The sequence below is a fragment of the Anthonomus grandis genome, chromosome 22 (assembly GCF_022605725.1).
Source record: "Anthonomus grandis grandis chromosome 22, icAntGran1.3, whole genome shotgun sequence".
NCBI classification, from domain to species: domain Eukaryota; kingdom Metazoa; phylum Arthropoda; class Insecta; order Coleoptera; family Curculionidae; genus Anthonomus; species Anthonomus grandis.
In genome coordinates this window covers 7,146,339-7,168,876 of record NC_065567.1, presented here as the reverse complement: position 1 = coordinate 7,168,876, position 22,538 = coordinate 7,146,339, and the positions used below count along the sequence as shown (strand labels likewise).

The following is a 22,538-nucleotide window of genomic DNA, read 5'->3' as shown; positions in this document are numbered from 1 at the left end:
TATTTAGTTTAGGGTTTTTCTACGTGAAAATTAAATATACAGGGTGACTCAAAAAAAAGATATAATGCCATTAATATCTTTTTTTAAATGGAAACCACCATTTTTTAATACAGAATCAGACGCATTTTTTTACAAAGGATATGGTAAAATATAATAGCGGTTACATAAGCAATTTTGAACGTAAAATCATGATAAAATGTAAAATTAAAGAAATACTTCTAATATTTATTTCCAATATTTAATTTAATCTAAATTAAATATTGGAATTTTGGTTTTTTAGTTGTTGTTGTCAGTGCCAAAGAGTGAATATATTTTGGTGCAACTATTTGAAGTATTTTTACATTTGCACAAGTGGTGTTTATTCTTTTTGAGAGGCGAAATCAGTGTCATAGTGCGTTTTATTAGTAACAACATTTTATTACCGACTGTTATTGTATGAAATATGAGAAAATTAACCGAACGTGAAAGAATCGAAATCTTGTGCATGATTGGTTTCGGAGATATGTCGCGTACTCAAAAGGAGGTGGTTCAGTTGTTTAATGTAACTCATCCTGATCGGTCGCCTATTAGCCAAAGCATGGTAAGCAGAGTTGAAGTTTCGTGAATTCGGACATGTTCGGGATACTCAAAAAGCTGGTCGGGGTTTAATAGCTGAAGAAGATGAGCTGAACATTCTGTCATACGGTCCAAGATAATCCCAAAGCCACAATCACAGGCACGGCTTCTAATGTTAATTTATCGCGATCTACGGTGCATAAAATATTTAAAAAAGCAAAGTTACACCGTTATAAAATATTCTTACTTCAAGAGCTATCGGAAGATGATTTTGATCGCCGAAATGAATTTTGTGAGCAAATGCAGCAATTATGTAACAATAATTCTGTAAAACGGATAATATTTTTTGATGAGGCAATGTTTACTCTAAACTGCCGTATGAACAGACTGAACAAACTCTTCTTTTTTCAGCAAGATGAAGCCCCGCCACACTATGCTTTACCCGTTCGCAATTATCTAGATGAAGTTTTTTCAAATCGTTGGATAGGTAGAGTAGGGTTCATTGAATGGCCACCCAGATCACCAAATTTAACTTCCCTCGATTACTTTTTATGGAGATAAAGATTACAAATAGGGGAAGTCTTTTCTTGGAGATAAAGACTTCCCCTATTTGTAATCTTTATATTCACATTCTCCTACAAAATATAGACTTCTATTCAACTTTTATGGAGATACTTAAAAAGTAAAGTATCCTCATACAAAATACGCCAACAAATAGGCCAGAAAATTAGAAATATTACTCCAGATGCCTTTGACAACTTTTCAAAAAGAATTTTTAAATTGCTTTTTGTTATTGTCAGGTTGTTAACGGTGTTCATTCGAACATTTAATTATAACAAATATTTATTTTAGATAGGTATTTCTTTAATTTTACATTTTATTATCATTTTTCGGTCAAAATTGCTTATGTAACCGCTATTCATTTTTACCATATCCTTTGTAAAAAAATGCAGTCTTTCTGATTCTGCATTAAAAAATGGTGGTTTCCATTTAAAAAACATACTGATTACGTCATATCTTTTTTGAATCACCCTGTATATTTAATTTCCACGTAGAAAAACCCTAAACCAAATATTAAAATCGACGGGTTCGGGCCTTTTTTTCAGAAACCGTCCATTTAATTTTTATTGAATTTATCCGCTACTTTACGGCTGCACTGTATGTGTTGATATACAGGACATAGAACAACAGTAGATTCCTTACGTCAAAATAATGTGATTAAGGTCAACTTGCCTCATCCTAACTTTAATAGTAACTGAAATACAGGGTGTCAAAGTATTATTTGATTTATCGTTTTTTTCTCATAGGTCCTGACCCAACTGACATAAAATTTAACACATACGAGTCTTTTAAAAAGAAAAATAAAATTTCGTATACAGTTTTCGTGTTTTCGGCAGAGGGCACTCGTTGCGCTAGTTTTTACTTTTTTAAATTCCGTGAAAAAAACTTTTTGCAGCTCTGTATATTGGTTTGAAAAGTAACAAAATAATTTCCTTTTTCTTTTTAAAGTCGCTAGGAGCAACCATTTTCGAAATAATCGCACTTTTAGGTTTTCACAATATGTGAATGAGTTAAATTTACTAGATTTTTAGCAATGCAATCCTAAATAAAATTAATAACTAAGATTATTGATATTTATGTAAAATTAGAATAGTTATTAAATGAAAAAAATATAACGACTTTTTTGTTAATTCTTATATCATAACCAAAGTAAATGATTTTTTTTTAAATATTTTATTTTCAAACAAATATACCCAAAACGAAAATGTGTGCAAATTTGACAACATATAATCGGTGGATATATTTGTAAAAAAAACATCCCCCTTGCCCCTGTGCACATGTTGAACTCAAACAAAGTTGTTGTTTACTAATTCTAGTCTTTCAATGTTCTAAGATTATAAAGAGCCATTACTTCTAACATACTATTTCTTATATAATAAAAAAAACTGCGCACTCATCTGAGAAAATTACTAAAACTAAAGTTTTTAATTCATTAATTAGGAGCTAAAAAAATGCTAACATTATTCCCATTGAGAAACGCTAGTGCCCTATGATCTGTTTCAACATAAAGGAACACAACTGTTTTTAACTTTGTAATATACAAACTAATAAACAATTAAGTTACTTAAAACTTTTTAGATTAGAAAAATCTCTCTAAATGTGTATTTAATATCATTTCCATTCTATGTAGTTTTGTTGGAATAGTTCAATAAGTACACATTTTTTTAATAAGAAAATACTTTTAAAAAAAGTACTTATGGTTTGAAAATTCATATTGACCAATTTCACGTGGGGCTCGGTTAAGTAATTCTGACTCATATGTTTCCAAAGTTGAGAAAACAGAATACTTCAATTCGCTGGATTATAAAAAAAAAATATTTTAATAACAAAATACGTTAGCAGGTTTTATAATTTTTATCAATATAAATATGATATTTTAATACAATACCTGGCAGATTAGATGTCTCGTCACGATGCTCGTCGATGTCATCATGCTGATGTACAAGTAAATCAAAAATTATCAGAGATCCCAAACTGTGCCCACCAATGGATACTCCGCCATTAAATTTCGGATTCCGTTGCTTAAAAAGATTGTAAATCCTATTTAGTTCGTCCCCAACAGTTGAGATTATTGTTTGACTATAAGTAGGACTAGTATAAAATAAAACGTCTAAAATGGTGTCATTGGTAAATTCTCGGAGTTTTGGAATACTTTGTAGTGTTATTTTCTTAAGTTGCTCATCGACACCGGTCTCTTCTGAATGAAGTTTTCCATGCCAGCTAATAGGCAAGACTTCTATTCTATGCACTAGGCCTTGTTCGTAAGATGTTTTATAATGAGACTGTGTTAGCTGGAGAGCGATGCCTCGAAATTCATCAACTAAAAAATAACAAGAGCTGAAAATATGTAATCATTTATTGGACGCATGATAAAATTAATAAATACAAAACAGAATATAGAATGACAAAGAGATGTCAAGATAAAAAAATATAGTTAAAATAATTAGATAATTGATGTTGACTATAAGAGAAATACAGATTTATTACAGTTTTTTAAATTCAAATTCAAAAATAATTTATTTGCCATCAAGTGTATGTACAACACTGAAAAATAAATTGTAATATATTCGTAATTTTAAATATCTGATTCACATACGTTCCTACATCAAAAAGTTATCATATTTCACAAAATGTATAGAAGTAGCTAAATGCATTACGCCATATCTAACAAAAACTAGTATGGAAGATGGTAGAGAGGGTAGGCGTGACCGGCTTATGAGTTAAAATAAAACCATTTTTCTTTCCAATCAAATTTTCAGTAGTTTCTTGTTCGAGTGCCCCAATGTAAGATATTTGTTGTCATGAATGAATGACCCTTATTGTTTTTTATTGATGTTAACAATTCAGAACGTAAAGAACTACACGAATAAGGTGAAAGTAGAACGAAAACAAAAAAGAGGTTGATAACTAAAGAGTGTGCTCCCAACAGCAGCATTTCTTTCAAACGAAATCTATTACAGGAGGGTGCTGGATAATATTTTATAGTTTAACCTTTTACTCTTTTTAAATTGGAATTACAAAAGATTCCTTAAGTTTGCTGGGAAACTATTATTAGAAACTATTCTAAGAGCCTCAATCTTAGTTATGTTGTAACTTCTATTTATTGTTAACAATTTATTATTCCTACGATAGTGTTCCCAGGATATTGTTTTGTCAGGTCTTTATTGTTTTCTATCCTGGTGACTCTTGTAACTCTAAGGGATAGAGAATGCCTAAAACCAATATGTTCCAGTATCTGTTGACACATTTCATAGTTACAAGAATGGGCATAGCCTGTTTTTCAAAATACAGTGGTGGCCAAAAGTATGGAAACTTTTTTAATTTGTATTTTTTTTTTAAGAAACCAGGAACCATAATAAAGTTACTCATATTGTGATAAAGTATATATAATATATTACCTAACTTAACATATTAATTTGAAATTAAACGTATTATAAAAAAAAAATGAAATAAAATTAATATTTTCTTGGCCAAAAGTTTGGAAACTGAAGATAGTTATTTATATAAATTATATATAAGACATATTCCTCCGTATTTATTACTTGTCTACATCTTCGTGGCATAGAATCGACAAGTCTTGCACAGTCTTCACTGGAAATGGCAGTCCACTCAGTTTGCAGTATTTCCCACAGTTGAGCCTTGTTTGAAATCGAATGATTTCGAATCTTTCTGTCCAAATGATCCCATAAATTCTCTATGGGATTCAGATCTGGGGACTGTGAAGGCGAATCCATTAAAGCAATGCTCTGTTCATTTAACCAGTTTTTCACAAATTGGGAGTTGTGTTTAGGGTCGTTGTCTTGCTGAAACAACCATCTCAATGGCATTTCCTCCTCAGCATAAGGCAACATGTTGTTCTCCAACATGTCTTTGTATAGAAAACGGTCCATTATTCTATCAATTTTAACCAGGGGGCCAACACCTGATCAGGAGACACAACCCCACACCATTACGCTTCCACCACCATGTTTTACCGTAGGCATTTGGTATTTGTGGCTGTACCTTGTACCTTTTGGTCGCCGGACATAACGTCTCCCGTCACTCCCAAATAATTGAAACTTACTTTCGTCAATAAACAATACAGTATTCCAATTTTGGTGAGACCAGGTAAGATGATCTCGTGCAAATTTCAAGCGATCCTTTCTATTTTTCCTTGATATTAGTGGTTTCTTTACAGCAACTCTTCCAAAAAGCCCCACTTCATTTAGCCTTCTTCTCACCATGCGAGCAGACACAGAAATCCCCATTTCACTCATTTCTCCAGAAATATCAACAGAAGTTTTCTTTGGGTCGTTCATCGATATTCTTTTCATTACCTTCATAGCCCTTTTGGACAACTGTCTTGGTCTTCCTTGCTTGTGGACTACCGAAACATTTCCTCTCTCTTCAAATTTTTTAATTATTTTTGAAACAGTGCCTTTTAAAATGTTTAAATTTTTACTTATTTCAATTTGTTTATAACCCTTCTGGTATAGTTCAACTATTTTACTTTTTTAAATCACTAGATAAGTATTTACACTTAGGCATGATGCATGTCTTCACTCAAACAAAATCGTGCCGTTAAACAGCTTGTAGTAAACAATTATTATGATTTTATTAAAGGTTTCCATACATTTGGCCACAGAGAAATAACTCCTCTTTCATCAAAATTAATAAACAACATTCTTTTGCTTTACCTCTATTGACATTTCTTTATTTGCTGATAAGCTGTTTATTTATTTTTTTGAGAGTTTTCGCATTGCGATATTTTCTGCATTTTGTAAAAAAGTTTAAAGTTTCCATACTTTTGGCCACCACTGTATATTACAAATCCTGGTCCAGTGTTTCACGATTTCTCCGAAAATCCGGTTTTTAGCATAAAAAACTAGCTAATAATTATAATCCTGAACATCATTTATCATTCGTGGCCCAATCGCCACAGTAAATATAAAAGGCACCAAATCCAGCAGGCTAGATTATATACTGGATTAATACCAAGAATAGAAGGTATGATATTGCGCATATCGACCCCACCTACGTGACATTACAATAAGAGTGATCGTATTAAAATACACAGGTGAGACTTCAATCGTTTTTTTTTTTTTGGACTTGTTGATTTTGCTGTGTGATTTATTGTGTTTTGTTAGCATTTTATAAAGTCTATGGCTTTTAGGTTGATTTGAAAACTATTTGGCATCAAAACTTTAAACAAATCAGACTATATTTTCTGCCATTTTATAAAAGTGACATTGTGCCTATTCATAAAATATTGATAATAACTATTGAGAAATTATTACACAATATTTTGATACACAATATTATTGTCGCATCATTGTTTCAATACTAAGACCTTGAGAATTCGTGCAACATGCATTGGTGAAATATAAATTCAAAAACCAAGGGACCAAGGCTAACCACTGATGTAGCACCTTCTCTTAGTCTGCCAAAATCAAAAGGTTTATAGGTAAGCCACGTGAAAAAGCAGGAAAGGATTAAAGAGAGAACCGAAGAAGTCTTTAAAGGAATTGATCGCTCAGTCTAGGTATATGTTTTTTATCAGTTTAATGGTATAATAGATTTAAGATTTTTAACATATTTACAAAGATATGGGAATTTTAAGATATATACTTTCAGTTTTATTTAAATTGAGCACAAGCAAGAGTTTCTATGAGTATGTCTAGTTAGTTAGTTTTAGAAACCCTAAAGCTAACTGAAAAAGATTTAATATTTTGCTAATTAAGGTTATTTTTTTTTAATTACTTATCAATATTTGGAAATATTGGAAAAGTTAAGAGGAAATTTTAACGAATAGTGTGTAATCATACGTAATTAGTGTTGCTCAAGAAATTCTCCACCTTATAGCTGCCAGACTAAATACAGAACCAAAAATTGATATATCGGAAACTTCACACTCAGTTAGCTACAAAAAGTTTTTACTTTTTAATTGGGCAAGTAATTAATTATCACTAAAAGCTTATTCCAGTGAAAAACATTGTTTATAATAAGCACTTAATCCTCTGTACTCATATAAAAACATTGGCATGCATTACTTTAAATATTTGTTTTTTTTTAAAGATTCTACAAAGCATTGTATATTAGGATATAGTATAACTGACACCAACAGAGTATAACTAGAATACTAATTTTCTTAAAAAACATGTCGTTCTATCTTCGTAAATACATGTTCTTGCTACAGGGAAAGCCTCAAAATAGGTCTTATCTTAAATATACATATTGCTTAATTTTGATTACTTTTTCAGTATTAACAAATGAAAATAGTAACAATCTTTTAATAATACAGGGTGTCCCGAAATTACATCGCAATATTTTACCAGCCGCATCTTTGTCTAAAAATAAGACAAAAAGTCCATATACAGTATGGTTCAAAAGTGCACCGTTTTTAAGTTACAGGGTGTTTTATCAATCATGTTAAAGATGGTTTTTTGTTAATATATCCGGAACGCCTAGTTGTAATCTTTTGAAATTTTCAACATTTACTATTGGTTTTAAAATTAAAAACTGATATTGCAACCATTTTTGCAAAAATGTATACAGGGTCGTGTAAAATAACTGGTCGGTAAAGTTTAAATTGTTAAAACTTTTTTTCTAGCAACTCCGTGATAATTTTGGTATTAGAATTGAAAAGAACAAAAATTTTTACATAAAAAAAGTGCTCTTGTCTAATTTCGATAGGAGCTTCCGTTTTCGAAAAAATCAATTATTTATAAATCATGAATTGGTATATCAAAAAGTAACTACAAATAACATCTTGTAAAATAATATTTGGCTGTGTTTGTTGACAATTAGTTTATTTATTAAATTTTGTTTAACGTTTTGTTGACATTTCACATTTTTTAAATTTACTTTGGCAAAGTAAACTAGTTTATTTTTGTGATTCATTTTTCAAAAATTATGGATAGATTTACAAATCAAGAGTTAGCTGACATGCATTTTGTTTATGGTTTGTGTAATGGCAGTTCTTTAGCGGCTGTCGCCGTGAGTATCGCCGAAGATTTTCCCTAAGACATGTTCCAGATCGTCAAGTTTTTATAAACACTCACCGAAATGTATGCAATAACGGAAGTTTTCAAAGAGCTTGTGGACAAGGCAGACCACAAGAAGATTATAATTTAGAAAATGTTTTAAATGTTTTTGAAGAAAATCCGGGGGCAAGTATAAGAAATGTGTTAAGAGCCACACATATCCCTCGCTCTATAGTAAGTAATTAAAAAAATTACTTATTGTTACGATAGTAATTTAATTTTTATTAGATTGGAAGAATGCTAAGATCCCAAGGGTTACATTCGTTTCATTACCAGCGGGTCCAGACGATAGTCCGTTGAGGATCCAATTTTATGATTATTTAATTAATAATCCAAACTTAATTCCTTCCATTTTATGGACGGACGAAGCCACTTTCACACGAAATGGTTCATTTAACATGCATAATATGCATTTTTGGGCAGATCAAAATCCAAGAGCCATAAGGCGTAGTAATTTTCAAAGAAGGTTTTCGGTAAATTTGTGGGCGGGATTAATTGGGGACCAACTTATTGGCCCGATAGAATAACCCAATCGGCTAACTTCGGAGAATTACCTTCATATGCTGAAAAATAATCTTGTGGAGCTTCTGGAAGAAGTTCCTCTTATCTTACGCCAAAACATGATTTTTCAATAAGACCTGCTCATTTTGGTCTTAATGTGCGTAAGTGGATGAACCATTTTCCTGAACGTTGGATTGGTTGAGGTGGTCCTATAAATTGGCCTCCTCGATCTCCAGATCTAACTTCGTTAGATTATTATTTATGGGGACATTTAAATGAGTTGGTATATGCCGTGGAGACAAATACCAGTGACCAACTGATGCAAAGGATTAATTGGGCTGTTAATGAAATAAAGAGAAATCAATTTTTTGTTTTAAGGGCTACTCGCGCAATAACGCGTAGGGCAAGATTGTGTCTTCAGCAAAATGGAAACCACTTTGAACATTTGTTGTAATTTGTGCTTTTTTGTTTGGTGTTTTTATGTTTTTTTTTTACGTAACAAATTAATGGTTCCTTTTTTTTACCTATTCAATTACATTAATAAAAAGCAATTGAACTCGAAAAATAATTTTTGATCTTAAATAAAGTATTTGTGATAGTCTTAGGTCATGTTTATCCCCTACGGATTTTTAAGATGTTTTTTAATTTTATTAACTGTTACCAAAATAACTTACGCGTTCTTTTTGCAAAAAATTTACATCTAATTTTTTCGAAAACAGAAGCTCCTATCGAAATTAGACAAGAGCACCTTTTTTATGTAAAAATGTTTGTTCTTTTTAATTCTAGTACCAAAATTATCACGGAGTTGCTAGAAAAAAAGTTTTAACAATTTAAACATTACCGACTACTTATTTTACACGACCCTGTATATATTTTGGCAAAAATGGTTGCAATATCAGTTTTTAATAAAACCAATAGTAAATGTTGAAAATTTCAAAAGATTACAACTAGACGTTCCGGAACTTTGGGGATCCTGGACCTTTAAAAAACACCTTTAACATGATTCATAAAACACCCTGTAACTTAAAAACGATGCACTTTTGAACCATACTGTATATGGACTTTTTGTCTTATTTTTAGACAAAGATGCGGCTGGTATAATATTGCGATGTAATTTCGGGACACCCTGTATATTAATAGAATTTTCATTAAACAAATCCAGAATGGCTAATTAAAATCTATTTTTCGATCAAATCAAATCGAGCGCTCGGAGTATCAAACGATTCATTGTACCATCATTGCAATAGAGTATGTACCGTACTATACCATTCAAGTAAAGCTCATATTATTGTCCATACTCTCTGATTTGAGTGTCATACCAAAGGTTCCAGTTAGGCCTATTTTTGTTCGGTTTTTTAGAACATTAGCGCTGGAAAAATGTTTTGCCGATTTTGCTCCATTTTTTTTTTAGAAAACGGTTTGAAAAAGATCAGACGGATACCCTGAGACGCAAAGGTTAATGAGATTTTGTGCTTTACCAACATACGAAAGTCGCTACGATGTTGGTGAAGGTATGTTTGAGACGGGCTAGGTAGAAATGGCACGACTTTTATAACATCAGATTTTATATCGGAAAATTGATGAATAGATGTAATGTTTGGTGTTATATAAGAACTTGTGCCTTATTATAAATAAGTTTAAAAGTGTATGATCAAAAATAATGATTCATTTTTACTTACCTACTTCTTCTACACTTCGAAATTTAAGATCGCACACTGATCCTATACCATGAACCATAAATAACAGATGGTCAATCTCAGCAGGTTCTCCTTCATCAATGTCGAATTCATCCATTCCACGTTTTACCTTTGAATATTCTGGAATTCGCTGCTATATATATACATAAGTTATTTATAAATACTATTATATGGCCAATTTTCAACTTACATTAGAGGTTGTCATCCAAGGTTTTTTTATTGCGGGCTGCACAACTAGAAGATCTGGTGCAAAAAAGGAAACTGTATCTCCATTTGACAGTTTAACCTCTCTATTCCACTGATTAGTTTCAAAAGATAGTTTAAACTCTTCTTCTAAGGTAGTAGCTAGATTTTCTTCATAGGGGACATACTTTATAGCCTGTTTATCTTCCATATTTTTATAAAACCATGAACATCGGCGCACTTCGCTGGTGTCTCCCTTCCAGTAAACCGGTATTCTTTGTCGTCTGAGAATATTTACGTCATAGCGACCTCCATCAGTGGCTATAACTTTGTCTGGATCTAAATCATCTAATTAAAAAGTACTAGCTTTAATATAATAACATCATATATTAATTTATTTAAAAAAAATAAGCTCTATTTTGCTGTGTTAAGCAGGTAAACCATAAGCACTGATGGTACAGTTTTGTACTTCAAAATTGTAAAGCAAGTACAATCTTAATAGAAGCTACTATTTACATCTATAAAAACCAGTCGTTAATTTTTTTTTTTAATTTAAGTAAAAATTGTACCACTTTTGACTGACATGATGGCTAAAGTTATAGTTTTTCCCCTTATCATCTTCAATTTTTTAAAACTTTTAATGTAATAATTAAATTATTTCAAACTTACTTGAGATAAAGGCATTTTCTAATGCGAGAGAATCCAACATAGAAAATGGAATCCAAAGGTTTTCGCCTGTCTTATAGAACCAATGCTGGTAAACTGGTCTATATATCTTAGTTGCCAATATCTAAAAATATATGTAATTTACTATAGAATATAGAATTTTATTCTTGCTATTATGGTTACCGCATTATTTAAAATTTAAAAAAAATACTTTAATAAGAACTTAAGTTCATAATTGATAGATGATATAAGCTTATTGTATCACACAATAGCACAGGTAAGCTTTTCCTAGTCTAGATGCTTTAATTTTCCCCCAATATCGGAGGTACTAGCTGAATATGCAAAATCGGTTGTTCGCTCCTGTTCATGATCTCTCCCTTATTTTTTTCTTCTAAATTTTTGATATTTTATATGGATTCCTATACTCCCTTTTCTTTCGTGAAAAGTCAATCGACTTTTTAGCAAGTTCTCAAAAAAGTATACGAGTATTTCTAATACGACCTGTTCAGTTTTCTTGAATTTTGTAATCATCATTTTTAATCAAATAGTTCACTAATGAACAAGTGGATCGCAAACCGAGTCGCAAGCGTATCTCGTACCGACCGTCACAATCCCGCGTTTATGGGATAAAATCTGAATTAAATTAACTTTTAAAATTCATTAAAAGTTGGCCAGCTAATGCGAGTGAAAAGGCAGTCCTAGTGAAAACCAGGTAAGGTCTCACAACACTCGACACCTTAATTATGCAAAAAGAGCTTAAGCCATTTTACAAGAAATAATGAAATACACGTAACTATAAATAATTTTCGTTAAAGTCGTAATCAATTTGGAGGCAATTATTATGGCCATTTATTTTATAATGGGATAGCCAATCAAATACGTGGTTTAGAGGATAAATTGTTTTTTAAGTAAATACAAAATAGGTATAGTCGGCTCGTTTTATCCTAACACATAACGGATTATCTCGTGGTATAAGTGGACCGGTTAAACAATGAATTCCTTATCGCCGTATTATTCACTATTTATATTGAGTACCGGTTTGGACGACTGTTACCAGAGGTTTAAAAACATTTTTGGTTTCTTAAAGTAATATTGGCTATTATTTTAAAGGGTACTAATATTTTTTTTAAAAGAAATGCTTTTTTATACCTTAATAATATATGTTATTATCTATAATAATATATTATTTTTATTATTAAAACATAATAATATTATTTATTATCATTTAATAAGGTAAGAAAGAGGTAGAATTGGGTATAAAAGGATTATAAATTCTGGGAAATGTACAAAACCTAAATATAGTGCCCAAAAAAAAAATATGTTGAGAGGATTATGTACCTGAAAGGTGATAATTGAGGCTGATTGGACAAATAAAAAGAAAAAATAAAATGGAGCCATTGATATCTGTTTTGGCAGTAAAGAAGCAGACATGTGATGCATGCCAGATCTCAAGAAGTACTTTATTTGCAATATGCAGTCCACGCGAAATTCAAAAATTAAATAAAAAAAAGGTTTTTTCATTTGAAAAAATGAAGTTAATGGTCGTAATTTATTTTTGAGCAACCCTGTATATACAAACTTCACGTACAAAAATGCACAACTTGAAATAAAAAACGACGGGTCCGAGCGTTTTTTTTTCGAACACACCACTGAATTTTAAATGAATTTTAATTAAATTAGGCATAACTTTTGGGATGCACTGTATGTGTGTATAAATAGTCTTTTAGTATAATTATGATATTTAAATGATTACAACAAACTCTGAGAAAACAACTTCTTCAATAGTCATTTCAGGATTTATTATTTTTCCTTTAATTTGGTAATGATATCAAAACTTTCATCAAGAAACCTCTTTTTCAAATTTTTGCAAAATTATGATAACAAGGTTTATAAAGAAATGCATTGCATGATATATACGATGCCGTATTATTGTATGTAGTTAATAGCTTAATAACTATAGCACATTGACACAAATTATTATTTTTGATTTCATTTGTAATCCCATATAAATATTTTTACGCATTGTATAAGCATCAAAACAAAACAAAAGTAAAAAACTCCAAGTCAGGGTCTCATTAAACATATGTTTGTATAAGCATATTTTTAACTCTATATTTGATAATTTAATTACCGGTTGCAAAAGAAAAGTAAACAAAACGGGACCAAGCATATTATGATCGCACAAAACAAGCTTTAGTGTTCAAATGTGGTTATTTCAATTGCCTTTTAATGTTAATAACACATAAAATAGTAATTAACACAACTTGAAATGCAATGAATTTATCCTTACCTTCTCTGGTAATATTCCAGAATCTGTAGCCGCGTAAGACGCGGACTGAGCTTGAGAAGACAGGGCCTCACTTGCAGGAATTGCGTCCATAACGGGACCTTCTAAATTTAAAGGTTGGCTGGAATGTTGGGGTTGAGGCATATTAGGTTTAATAGGTGGAAATGCAGCAGGTTGGGGATTTATAGGTTTGAACTGACTGTTTAAAGCAAAAGTAGCGTCTTGAATTGATGAAGTGGAACTGGCGGGGGAAACTGAAGTTTGGGCAGAAGGTGATTGTAACTGAATAGAGGGTTGAACGGGAATAAAGTAGTTTTGGATTGCTGAAGTTTGAACAGGAATTTGTGGAACGGTGGAGGTACCAGTTACCAGACCGGGAATTTGAGCGTATACTGGCTTTTTCAGTAATGGGCGACGAAAACTATTGGCTGTACCTAAAAAACATAAAGGTGTTTTATTATTTATGAAGTTATTTGGTTTACGTTGATTGCGCTTATTATTGATAATGCAAAGAATATTCAGAAGTAACAAATACGTACCTTGGCCCAATATATTGGAAGGTGGCACTATCGTTTCAGTGCCAATAGGTATGCTAGGATCATAAAGCGGAATGGGAGGCGCATCTATGTTATTCGCTCCCACAGAATTACCTGGTTCAGCAGGTGCTGATCCAGGCACAAGTTCTAAATGACTTTGTGGCCGGCTATTACCACCAATTCCTAAATAATTTGAAAACGATGAAAGAACTGATGTCAAATTTGATGCCGTAAATTGCTCAGCATTTCTTTTTTCATATAAAGCCTCTGAAGTACCAAATACAGATTCTTGCGGTTGAGGTTCAAAATGTGCAGCGATCGATGCTTCAGGTGCTTGAGTCGTAAAAGTTTCTGACGGTATTAGTTCGGCTTGAGTTGCGTGATTTGGTGGTTGAGGATTAAGAGTTTTTTGAAGTATTTGTTCTGAAATCAAATAATTAATTTTATCAAAATCAACCAAAAACTTATCGAGATATAAGTGAATTATAATTTATTATTATAAATGTAATAATTTGTGAAATAATATTATGGGCTCCCATATTTATAATGCCTTATAGAATCAAGTTACCTAAGTAAAAACAAAAAAGAAATTTTCGTCTTTTTTTTCAGAAAACCTGGGTTGCAGGTATCATAGTGATTTTTCATTAAGTATTTGCGTTCATTTAAGTGCAGAGTTCATTAATTGTTTTTATTATAAAGATACTACAATTTTAGCAATAGACTGTTATATATGAGTATATTATTTTATATACAGTGCATCCCAAAAGTTATGTCTAAATTCATTTAAAATTCAGGGCTGTGTTCGAAAAAAAACGCTCGGACCCGTCGATTTTTATTTCAAGTTGCGCATTTTTGTACGTAAAGTATATCAGGGTTGCTCAAAAATAAATTACTTTTGGGATGCACTGTATAATTTGCAACAGTACCGATATATTCAATTCGACCCACAGCAAAATCATTAACCGAAATTCACAAAATGTATTAGTAAAATGGGACATTGGTCTCAACATGTTAAGAGAAAATATGCTATTAATTAATAATTTATCTTATTTCAAACTTAGTTGTAAAAGAAATTAAGCTATTTGGCATGTTTTCTATTTAACGAAAAAATCTACATTAAATGGCACCGTAGTATTAAGATTCAGTTGATAATACAGTATTTGGAAAAAATAAATCTGACAAAAATAATGATTGGATTGGTAAAAATATTGTTTTTTGGTCTTAACCTATTTATACAAACTGATAAGAAATACAATCAGTTGTATCAGTTCTGATGATTTTTTTTACGAATGCAAACATCCGACCGTACCCATATTTGGTAATATTTTGATACAAAAAGCCAACGAATAATTTAAAAGCGACATTACAAAAAAAAGTTTGAATATGGCCGGGTTTATTAAATTCTTGATTGTACTTTTTCTTAATCTACATATTCTTGCGAGTAGTGAAAACAAATTGAAAGTCAAAAATAATCAAAGTATTTTAGGTATAGCTCCTCCTAATGACGAAATTAGTCCTTCATGTGCTAGTGAAAATATTTTACGCGAGGCTTATAACGAAAACTATGACAGTGTTTTTCTTAAAACTCGACAGGATTTCGTAAGTCGATCGGCGTCACTAGTTTTATTTAACACTTCAGGTAAGTCTTCATCAATTCAGTCAAATACAAATAAGACAAAAACCATGTAAATAATATAATGTTTTTTAAATAAATAAATAAATAATGAAGACTTAGACACCTTAAGAGGGCTTCCTGACAGTTCTACTAAACATAAGATTAAACACATAAGAGACTTTATAGCCATTATTTCTATATTTTCTGATTTTTTCACGCCAATTAACAAACTATAGTAATGAAAACATTAATTTAGAATAAGCTGTTGCTTCCGGACAAATATAAATTGATCATACAAGTGTGTTACAATAACCTGCGTAGCTAAACTATTGTCTTAATGATGGATATTTATAATATTAGATTCGACCTTTGTTTATACATTATGTATGTGTGAATAGCATTCTGATTATTATATTTCGAAATTCCATATAATATAGTATAAAATCAATTATATGAGAAAGATGCACTACAGGTGATTTTTTGGTTCAGAGAGACATATACAGGATGCCTCGGATTAAGTTGGCACTATTAGTATATTTGTTAATATTTAAGATACACACCCACACAACTTTTGGAAGTTGATTTTAAGTTCACAAAAAACAGTTCTATGCCATGTAATATGTATGATCAAACTGGTTCTCTCCCCCAAAAAATAGTAGACTCCTTTGCTCAATTTTTTTATAACTCATACACTAGCACATCCCAACAGAAGATAACTGAAATCAAGTACTCACATTGTGATACTATTAACATCGCATCTTTCACAGAAAATGAAGTACTAAGTGCTTTAAAATCAGTTAAGCCCAAAGCTATAGTTGGTCCCGATAAAATACCTGCATTTCTTATATTTGACTGTGCGTATGTTTTTTGTAAACCCTCAGAACTGGAAAATTTCCTCTGCTTTGGAACAAATCTAAAATTATTCCTGTTCATAAAAAAATGATAAAAATCTTATCAATAACTATCGGCCAGTCACACTTATTAACAACTTTTCTAAAGTTTGTGAGCGGATCCTTCATTCAGCATTATACTTTCCTATAAAACATCTTATAGACACTAGACAGCATGGCTTCATGAAGGGCAGATCCACTACCACTAATCTTATTATGATCACGGAATTTATATCAGAATCTATAAATGATAATTCTCAAGTTGATGTAGTCTATACAGATTTCTCCAAAGCTTTCGACCGTCTTGACCATTCCATTCTTATATCAAATCTTTCTGACCAATTTGGGTTTTCATCTCGTTTAACTTCTCTTATCTCACTAAACGTCATCAACATATTGAATGCTTTGTACACAGCTCAACTGAAATAGTCGCTCCTTCAGGCGTACCACAAGGCCATATTGGGACATCTAGTTTTCAACTCATTTATTAATACCATTTCTAAGGACCTAGAAGTAAACAGCTTATTACACTGTGATGATAAAAATTATACTGTAGAATTGATACTATTGAGGACTGCATTAAACTCCAAGCAGCCATTAACTTAGTGAATGAATGGTGCAAGAATAACAACTTGCCTCTAAATGCTGTGTGGTCTCCTACTCCTTAAAAAAGAACTGTGTTATTTACCAATACAAAATTGATAATGTGACACTACCAAGATCAACCGACTTTAAAGACTTCAGGGAGTCATTTTTGATAGCTCACTTTCATTTAGTTTTCATATCGAAGATATCATAAAAAGAAGTTATAAAATGCTTGAGTTTTGTCGAGAGAACTCTCAATTCTTTGAGAATACCTCTAGCATTAAACTCCTGTACTTTACCTATGTTCGTTCAATTTTGGAATATTCTTCCCAAGTCTGGTCGCCATACTATCATGGTTCTGATTCAAGAGCTTGAAAATATACAGCGAAAATTTCTTAAATTCCTTTGGTTTAAATGCGGAAGAGTGTACCCGGAAATCGGCTTCTCACATTGTCGTTTGCTTGAAAGATTTCAGGTAAAATCCTCACAGGAAAGAATGGATTACCTAGGCAGATTTACAGTTCTTACATAAATTAATTAATGGCGTAATTGACTCGCCAGAGATCTTGCACCTTCTTAATTTACACACGCCTCAGCTCGCAGTTCTCAAACTTTTTATCTTTCAATACCTCGAACCAACATTACAAAATTTTCGCCTATACGTAGAGCTTGCAATACATACAACTCTATACAGAATCAATATTGAACTCTAGCTTAGCCGAAATTAAAAGAATTCGCTTAGTTTAGATAATCTTCTTTTCTTCTTTTTATATATTTATTAATAATTTATCATATCTATAATATTAATTTTATTTTGATAAGATGATTTCATGTTTATATACATGGTTTCCACTCTATTATTGGAGTTTCTTCGTATATTTTTTCACAAATGAAAAGAAAATAATTTTCTTAATAAAAAAGTATATTTACATATTAGTGTAATATTAGGTTAAGCCTAAAAATAACAGAGTTATAGACAATATTAATAATTTTGCTAAATTTAGGCAAGAAATTTTGAACCTTTTGAGAACAAAACAAATAAATCAATGTTTGAATAATAAAACTGTAGCCGTAAAGATTTAATAAAACGACTAAATACTAATAGTTACACGTTCGCAAAGTTTTCATAAAATCTAAATTAGTAAAATACCTGTTATGCATATTGAAAAATGTGACATGTCAGAATGTTACCCTTGTTTGCCTGAAAAAATTGTGACGGAGCGCTAGAGAGTACCGCCAGAGCTTCCAGATTTTGCCAAAACATGCCATTGACTACATCCACTGTGCTAATAAACTCCTCTCTCACCATGACATTAACTCAGATACATCTATGAGCTAATTCTATCCAGTATAACTAATTTCTCTCCAAGCGGCCATACTTCAAGCTTAAAAATTTTCAAAAGAAATGGCGCAACTAGCATGGTAATTTTAAATGGAAATGAACCGCTTAGTTTCAAACAAGACCGCCGTTGGCGGCTGGCCCCACTGGTGGTGATACGGGGACGCCGCGGCTTAAATTTATTTTATTGAATGCATTTATTACCACCGATCTGGAAATATTTAGTTGAGGTACTGCCGGACATTTATTTGGTAGTGGAATGGTACTCCATCTTGTTGAACCCATATCATATTCGCTGGAACTTGTGGGTTTCCTGGATCAGGATACAAGTTGGCCAACGTTGGCACTACATTATTTTGAAGCAATTCTAAATAATTATCGCCATTCAAATTGCCCTCAATAAAAAAGGCACCTATGATCTGATTTTCAATAATTCCTGCCCACACGTTAACCTTTTCAGGGTATTGAGTATTGTCTTCTCTCGTCCAGCGATGATTTTCCCTGCACCAATAGCGGCAATTTTGACGATTGGCATGGCCGTGAAGAGTAAAGGTGCACTTATCAGAAAACATAACATGTTCTAATTGGATCACATTGCTGTCTAACATTGCCATCATTTGTTCACAAAAATACATTCTCCTGTCAAAATCGTCTTCCGTGAGCTCCTGGGTGAGTATAATTTTATAGGGATGCATTTTGTTTCCTTTTAATATTCTAATAACTGATGAATAGCTAATATCGAGTACTGGGGCTGCTTTCTGAGTAGATGTATGTGGGTGTTCCTCAAACTCAAGCATAACAGCCAATTTGGTATCCTCACTTATTGCATTGGCAGCTGCTTTTTTTACCTGCCTAACATGGCCCAGCTCGCGGAATTGCTTTTCTATTTTACTAATTGTCCCTTGGGTTAAAGGCGGCAAATTTGGAAATTTTTCGTGAAATAAGCGAGCTACTTCTATTTGCGTCCGTGTATTATCTCCATAGCCAACCATCTGCAGATTTGTTATTTTGTGCATTTCTGTTAAATGAACCATTTTTCTGGCTTGTAGTTAACGAAATTCAAACGACTGTAGCACTGACGACTACTTCTGTCATGCAACATGAGTCAACATTAAGTCTGACAATTTTTTAGTTTTTTTTATTCTCATACCAATAAAAAGGAATGCTGAAATAGTTTTTGCTTGCTTTATCATTACCAAGACCTAAATGGGCAAGAAGGATTAAGTGAGTTGTAAAGAATCTTGAAAAATAAATAATTTTCTTTTCTAAATTTAATTTTTTGAATTTTACTTAATATTTCAGAAACAGTCAAAAATAGGTATAGGACCTTGTATACAAAATATGTCTAAAATGATATGAGGAATCTAAAAATTAATTAACATTCAGGGTGTTATGTTTAAACTAAGCAAGTTGGTATTGACCACCGTTATCTGATACACCCTGTATAAAAAGTTTTTATGAAAAAAAAATGCGCAACTATAAAAACCAATCGACGTGTTCGAGCGTTTTTTCCAACACGCTCCCATCTATTTATTAGCTAATTTATTCCATTTGGCTGACACACACTGTATATTCTATACAAAGTGGTCTTAAAATCAGGTAGATACATATACCTGGTTGTTAATGTTGAATGCAGTATTGAATTGCGAATATTTTATAAAAGATGATAGGATTTTTAGAAAATATTTGTGAAGCTTTTGTATCTCTTAAAACTTCCTAAGCTTAAGATGATTTAGATTAGAATTTTCTCAGTGTATAGGAAATGAGAAGTAATTTTAATTTTAAGAGAAGTCTCTTTAAGAAGGAAATGGAAAGCTAGGTAAAGCTTTAGGCATTTATTAGGTACTTTTATTCCTTTCAAAGTTATTATTACGTAGATCAATTTATCTTGCACAAACTATAGCTTTTACGGGGCCAACTAGGACGGTAACGACAAAATACCCCCAGAAGAGACCACGTCTCGCAGTCTGGCGCGCCTCATGTGGGACCAATGGGTGGCATGCACAAAAACCACGGCGAATCAGGTTATTGTCATAATTTTTTTTTTTGTCAGAATTAAGTCAATTTTTATTGTCTTTACTGTCATTTCTTTGTCATACCTTAGTAGTTGGGTATACAATGTTACTTCCTTTTCTAAAGCATAAGTCGTTATATATACGTTTTTATAATCAAGGTAAAAAAAAGTAATCTGATTGGGCAATTTTTCTGAATTGCACATATTTAAGTTATATATTTCTCAGAATTTTTTCATAGCAACAAGAAAATGTCCTTCTGACAAATAAATTTAATTTTTAATAATATTTTAATAAAGGGTGTCCATTTAATATCGTCGTGTTCGATTGCGGCTAAACCTTGAAACGGAAAAAACTTTAAATAGGGAAAATGTTATTTATGTTAGAGGGGCTACTTTTTAAAATTAGTTTGGTTTATACAGGGTGTCCCAAAAAAGCGCGGTACATAATTTGATTTCTTTTTTAAATAGAACAACTTATTTTTTTTACGGAATGGAAATCTCATTTGACTCTCTTTAACCCTAAAACAGTTTTTCCCTAAAATGCGACGTTGCCTGCTTATTAACAATTTAAAGAAATTTTCACGAAAATTTATGTTTCACTTAAATTCTAATATTTACCACCGACGTTTCCTATCTTTTTGAAAAATCTATGCAGAGTTATTGGCAAAGTTCATTTTATCTTTCGAAATTCCAAAATTTATTTTTTTTTTATACAGGGTGATGAAAATCATAAGTTACTCAAATAATGATGTTTTCAATTCAATTTAGCGCTATTTTTTTAAATGGAACACCCTGTTTCTAGTAACGCGTTTTGATAGAGCATTCTTTTATCTTCAATTAGATACCAACAAGTTTACCTTTATCTCTAACCGTTTTCTCAAAATTTGTTCTTAAAGGAAAAATGACATTTTTTTTTTATTGGCATTACAATACTTACCACGGAAAATAATTAATAGATATTTTATGGAATCATGTTCATCAGTCACTCTGTTCAATTCTATTTCGAACACTTTTTCGTGAATAGTTGTAATAACCATAATAAAATAATAGTAGTAAAGACAAATAATATTAATTCCTGATGCTTATCTCATTTAAAAATAAGAAATTTTTTCTTACAAGTAAAAAGTTGGTCATGATTCATGTTTTGATCTCTCTCCTTTTGTTACTTTTTGCTAATTTTACTTATTTTTAGTTAACATCAGTTTTCTTTAAAGTTTAAGATATTTAATAATTAGTTCGGTAATACTTTGTTTATTTTGGTTTATTTACATTGATTTTGCATATAAAAGTTCACCCGGTATAACACACGCGTTTACTGGTAAATTCTTAATATTTAAACTGTACCTATCTTACATTTCCTTACTCTCTTACTCCAATGTTCCTTCCATAAAGCCTTGCTCTTTTATCCTACTTTACCTTATGGACCCCTCGGGGCGAGAGGAGTAAGCTATTTGACCGAGGTCATCCGCCAAAATACGGAACAGGTGTGCGATACCGGAAAGCAGTAGTACTACGGCAACTATTGAATCGGTACCTAAATCTCATACGAGATAATACCAAAGTGCATCACGTCTTTATCGATTTAATGAAAGCTGATTGGGGTGTTCCTTATATCAACATCCTTTACTTCATTTATTACTAGGGTAAGTCGAGTAATTTTTTTTCCTTTTACGTTAAATTGTGTCTCTTCTTATTTTGTTTCTATTTTATTTCGCTCATTACATAGTCACTGAGGGTGTGCGTCGAAAACAGAGGGACCACCTTATTTTAGTGTGAACATTTGGTTTCGGGCCTGTTTATAATATATATTTAATTACTTAAATCAAGGTTATTTCGATCTTAATTATTTATCAAGTTATCAAGGCCAGACTGTAAAGAAATAGGGACGCTGCTCCAGTCACACTGAAATAAGGTGATCCTTCTGTTTTCGACGCACACCCTTAGTGACTATGTAATTAGTGAAATAAAATAGAAACAAAATAAAAAGAAAAACAATTTAACGTGAAAGGAAAAAAAATGACTCGACTTACCCTAGTAATAAATGAAGTAAAGGATGTTTATATAAGGAACACCCCAATCAGCTTTCA

At 31.7% G+C, this 22,538-nt stretch overlaps 2 protein-coding genes across 10 annotated transcripts in view; one reads left to right on the top strand and one right to left on the bottom strand.

Annotated features, from left to right (window-relative positions):
* LOC126748217 (phospholipase DDHD2) overlaps window positions 1-22,538 on the bottom strand; it is a 63,539-nt gene that overhangs the window by 3,975 nt on the left and 37,026 nt on the right. The window contains exons 2-7 of one of the 2 annotated variants that reach the window (XM_050457298.1): window positions 14,012-14,431; window positions 13,476-13,906; window positions 11,189-11,309; window positions 10,527-10,867; window positions 10,319-10,469; window positions 3,005-3,436 (exon numbers count right to left, since the gene is read on the bottom strand). In XM_050457298.1, coding sequence (XP_050313255.1) covers window positions 3,005-3,436; window positions 10,319-10,469; window positions 10,527-10,867; window positions 11,189-11,309; window positions 13,476-13,906; window positions 14,012-14,431 — 1,896 coding nt within the window. The remainder of the gene's footprint in view (window positions 1-3,004; window positions 3,437-10,318; window positions 10,470-10,526; window positions 10,868-11,188; window positions 11,310-13,475; window positions 13,907-14,011; window positions 14,432-22,538) is intronic. The other variant, XM_050457299.1, reaches the window with a different exon arrangement.
* LOC126748224 (uncharacterized) overlaps window positions 1-22,538 on the top strand; it is a 63,824-nt gene that overhangs the window by 6,008 nt on the left and 35,278 nt on the right. Inside the window, exons 1-2 of one of the 8 annotated variants that reach the window (XR_007664663.1) lie at window positions 3,433-6,172; window positions 6,269-6,637. Coding sequence is in view for 4 of the 8 variants with exons in the window: in XM_050457310.1 (XP_050313267.1) it covers window positions 15,392-15,647 (256 nt within the window). In the remaining 4 variants the exon portion in view is untranslated. Of the gene's footprint in view, window positions 1-3,432; window positions 6,638-15,261; window positions 15,648-18,166; window positions 20,462-21,540; window positions 22,095-22,538 lie in introns of those variants that run through there. The other 7 variants (XR_007664664.1, XR_007664662.1, XM_050457310.1 and 4 more) reach the window with 7 other exon arrangements.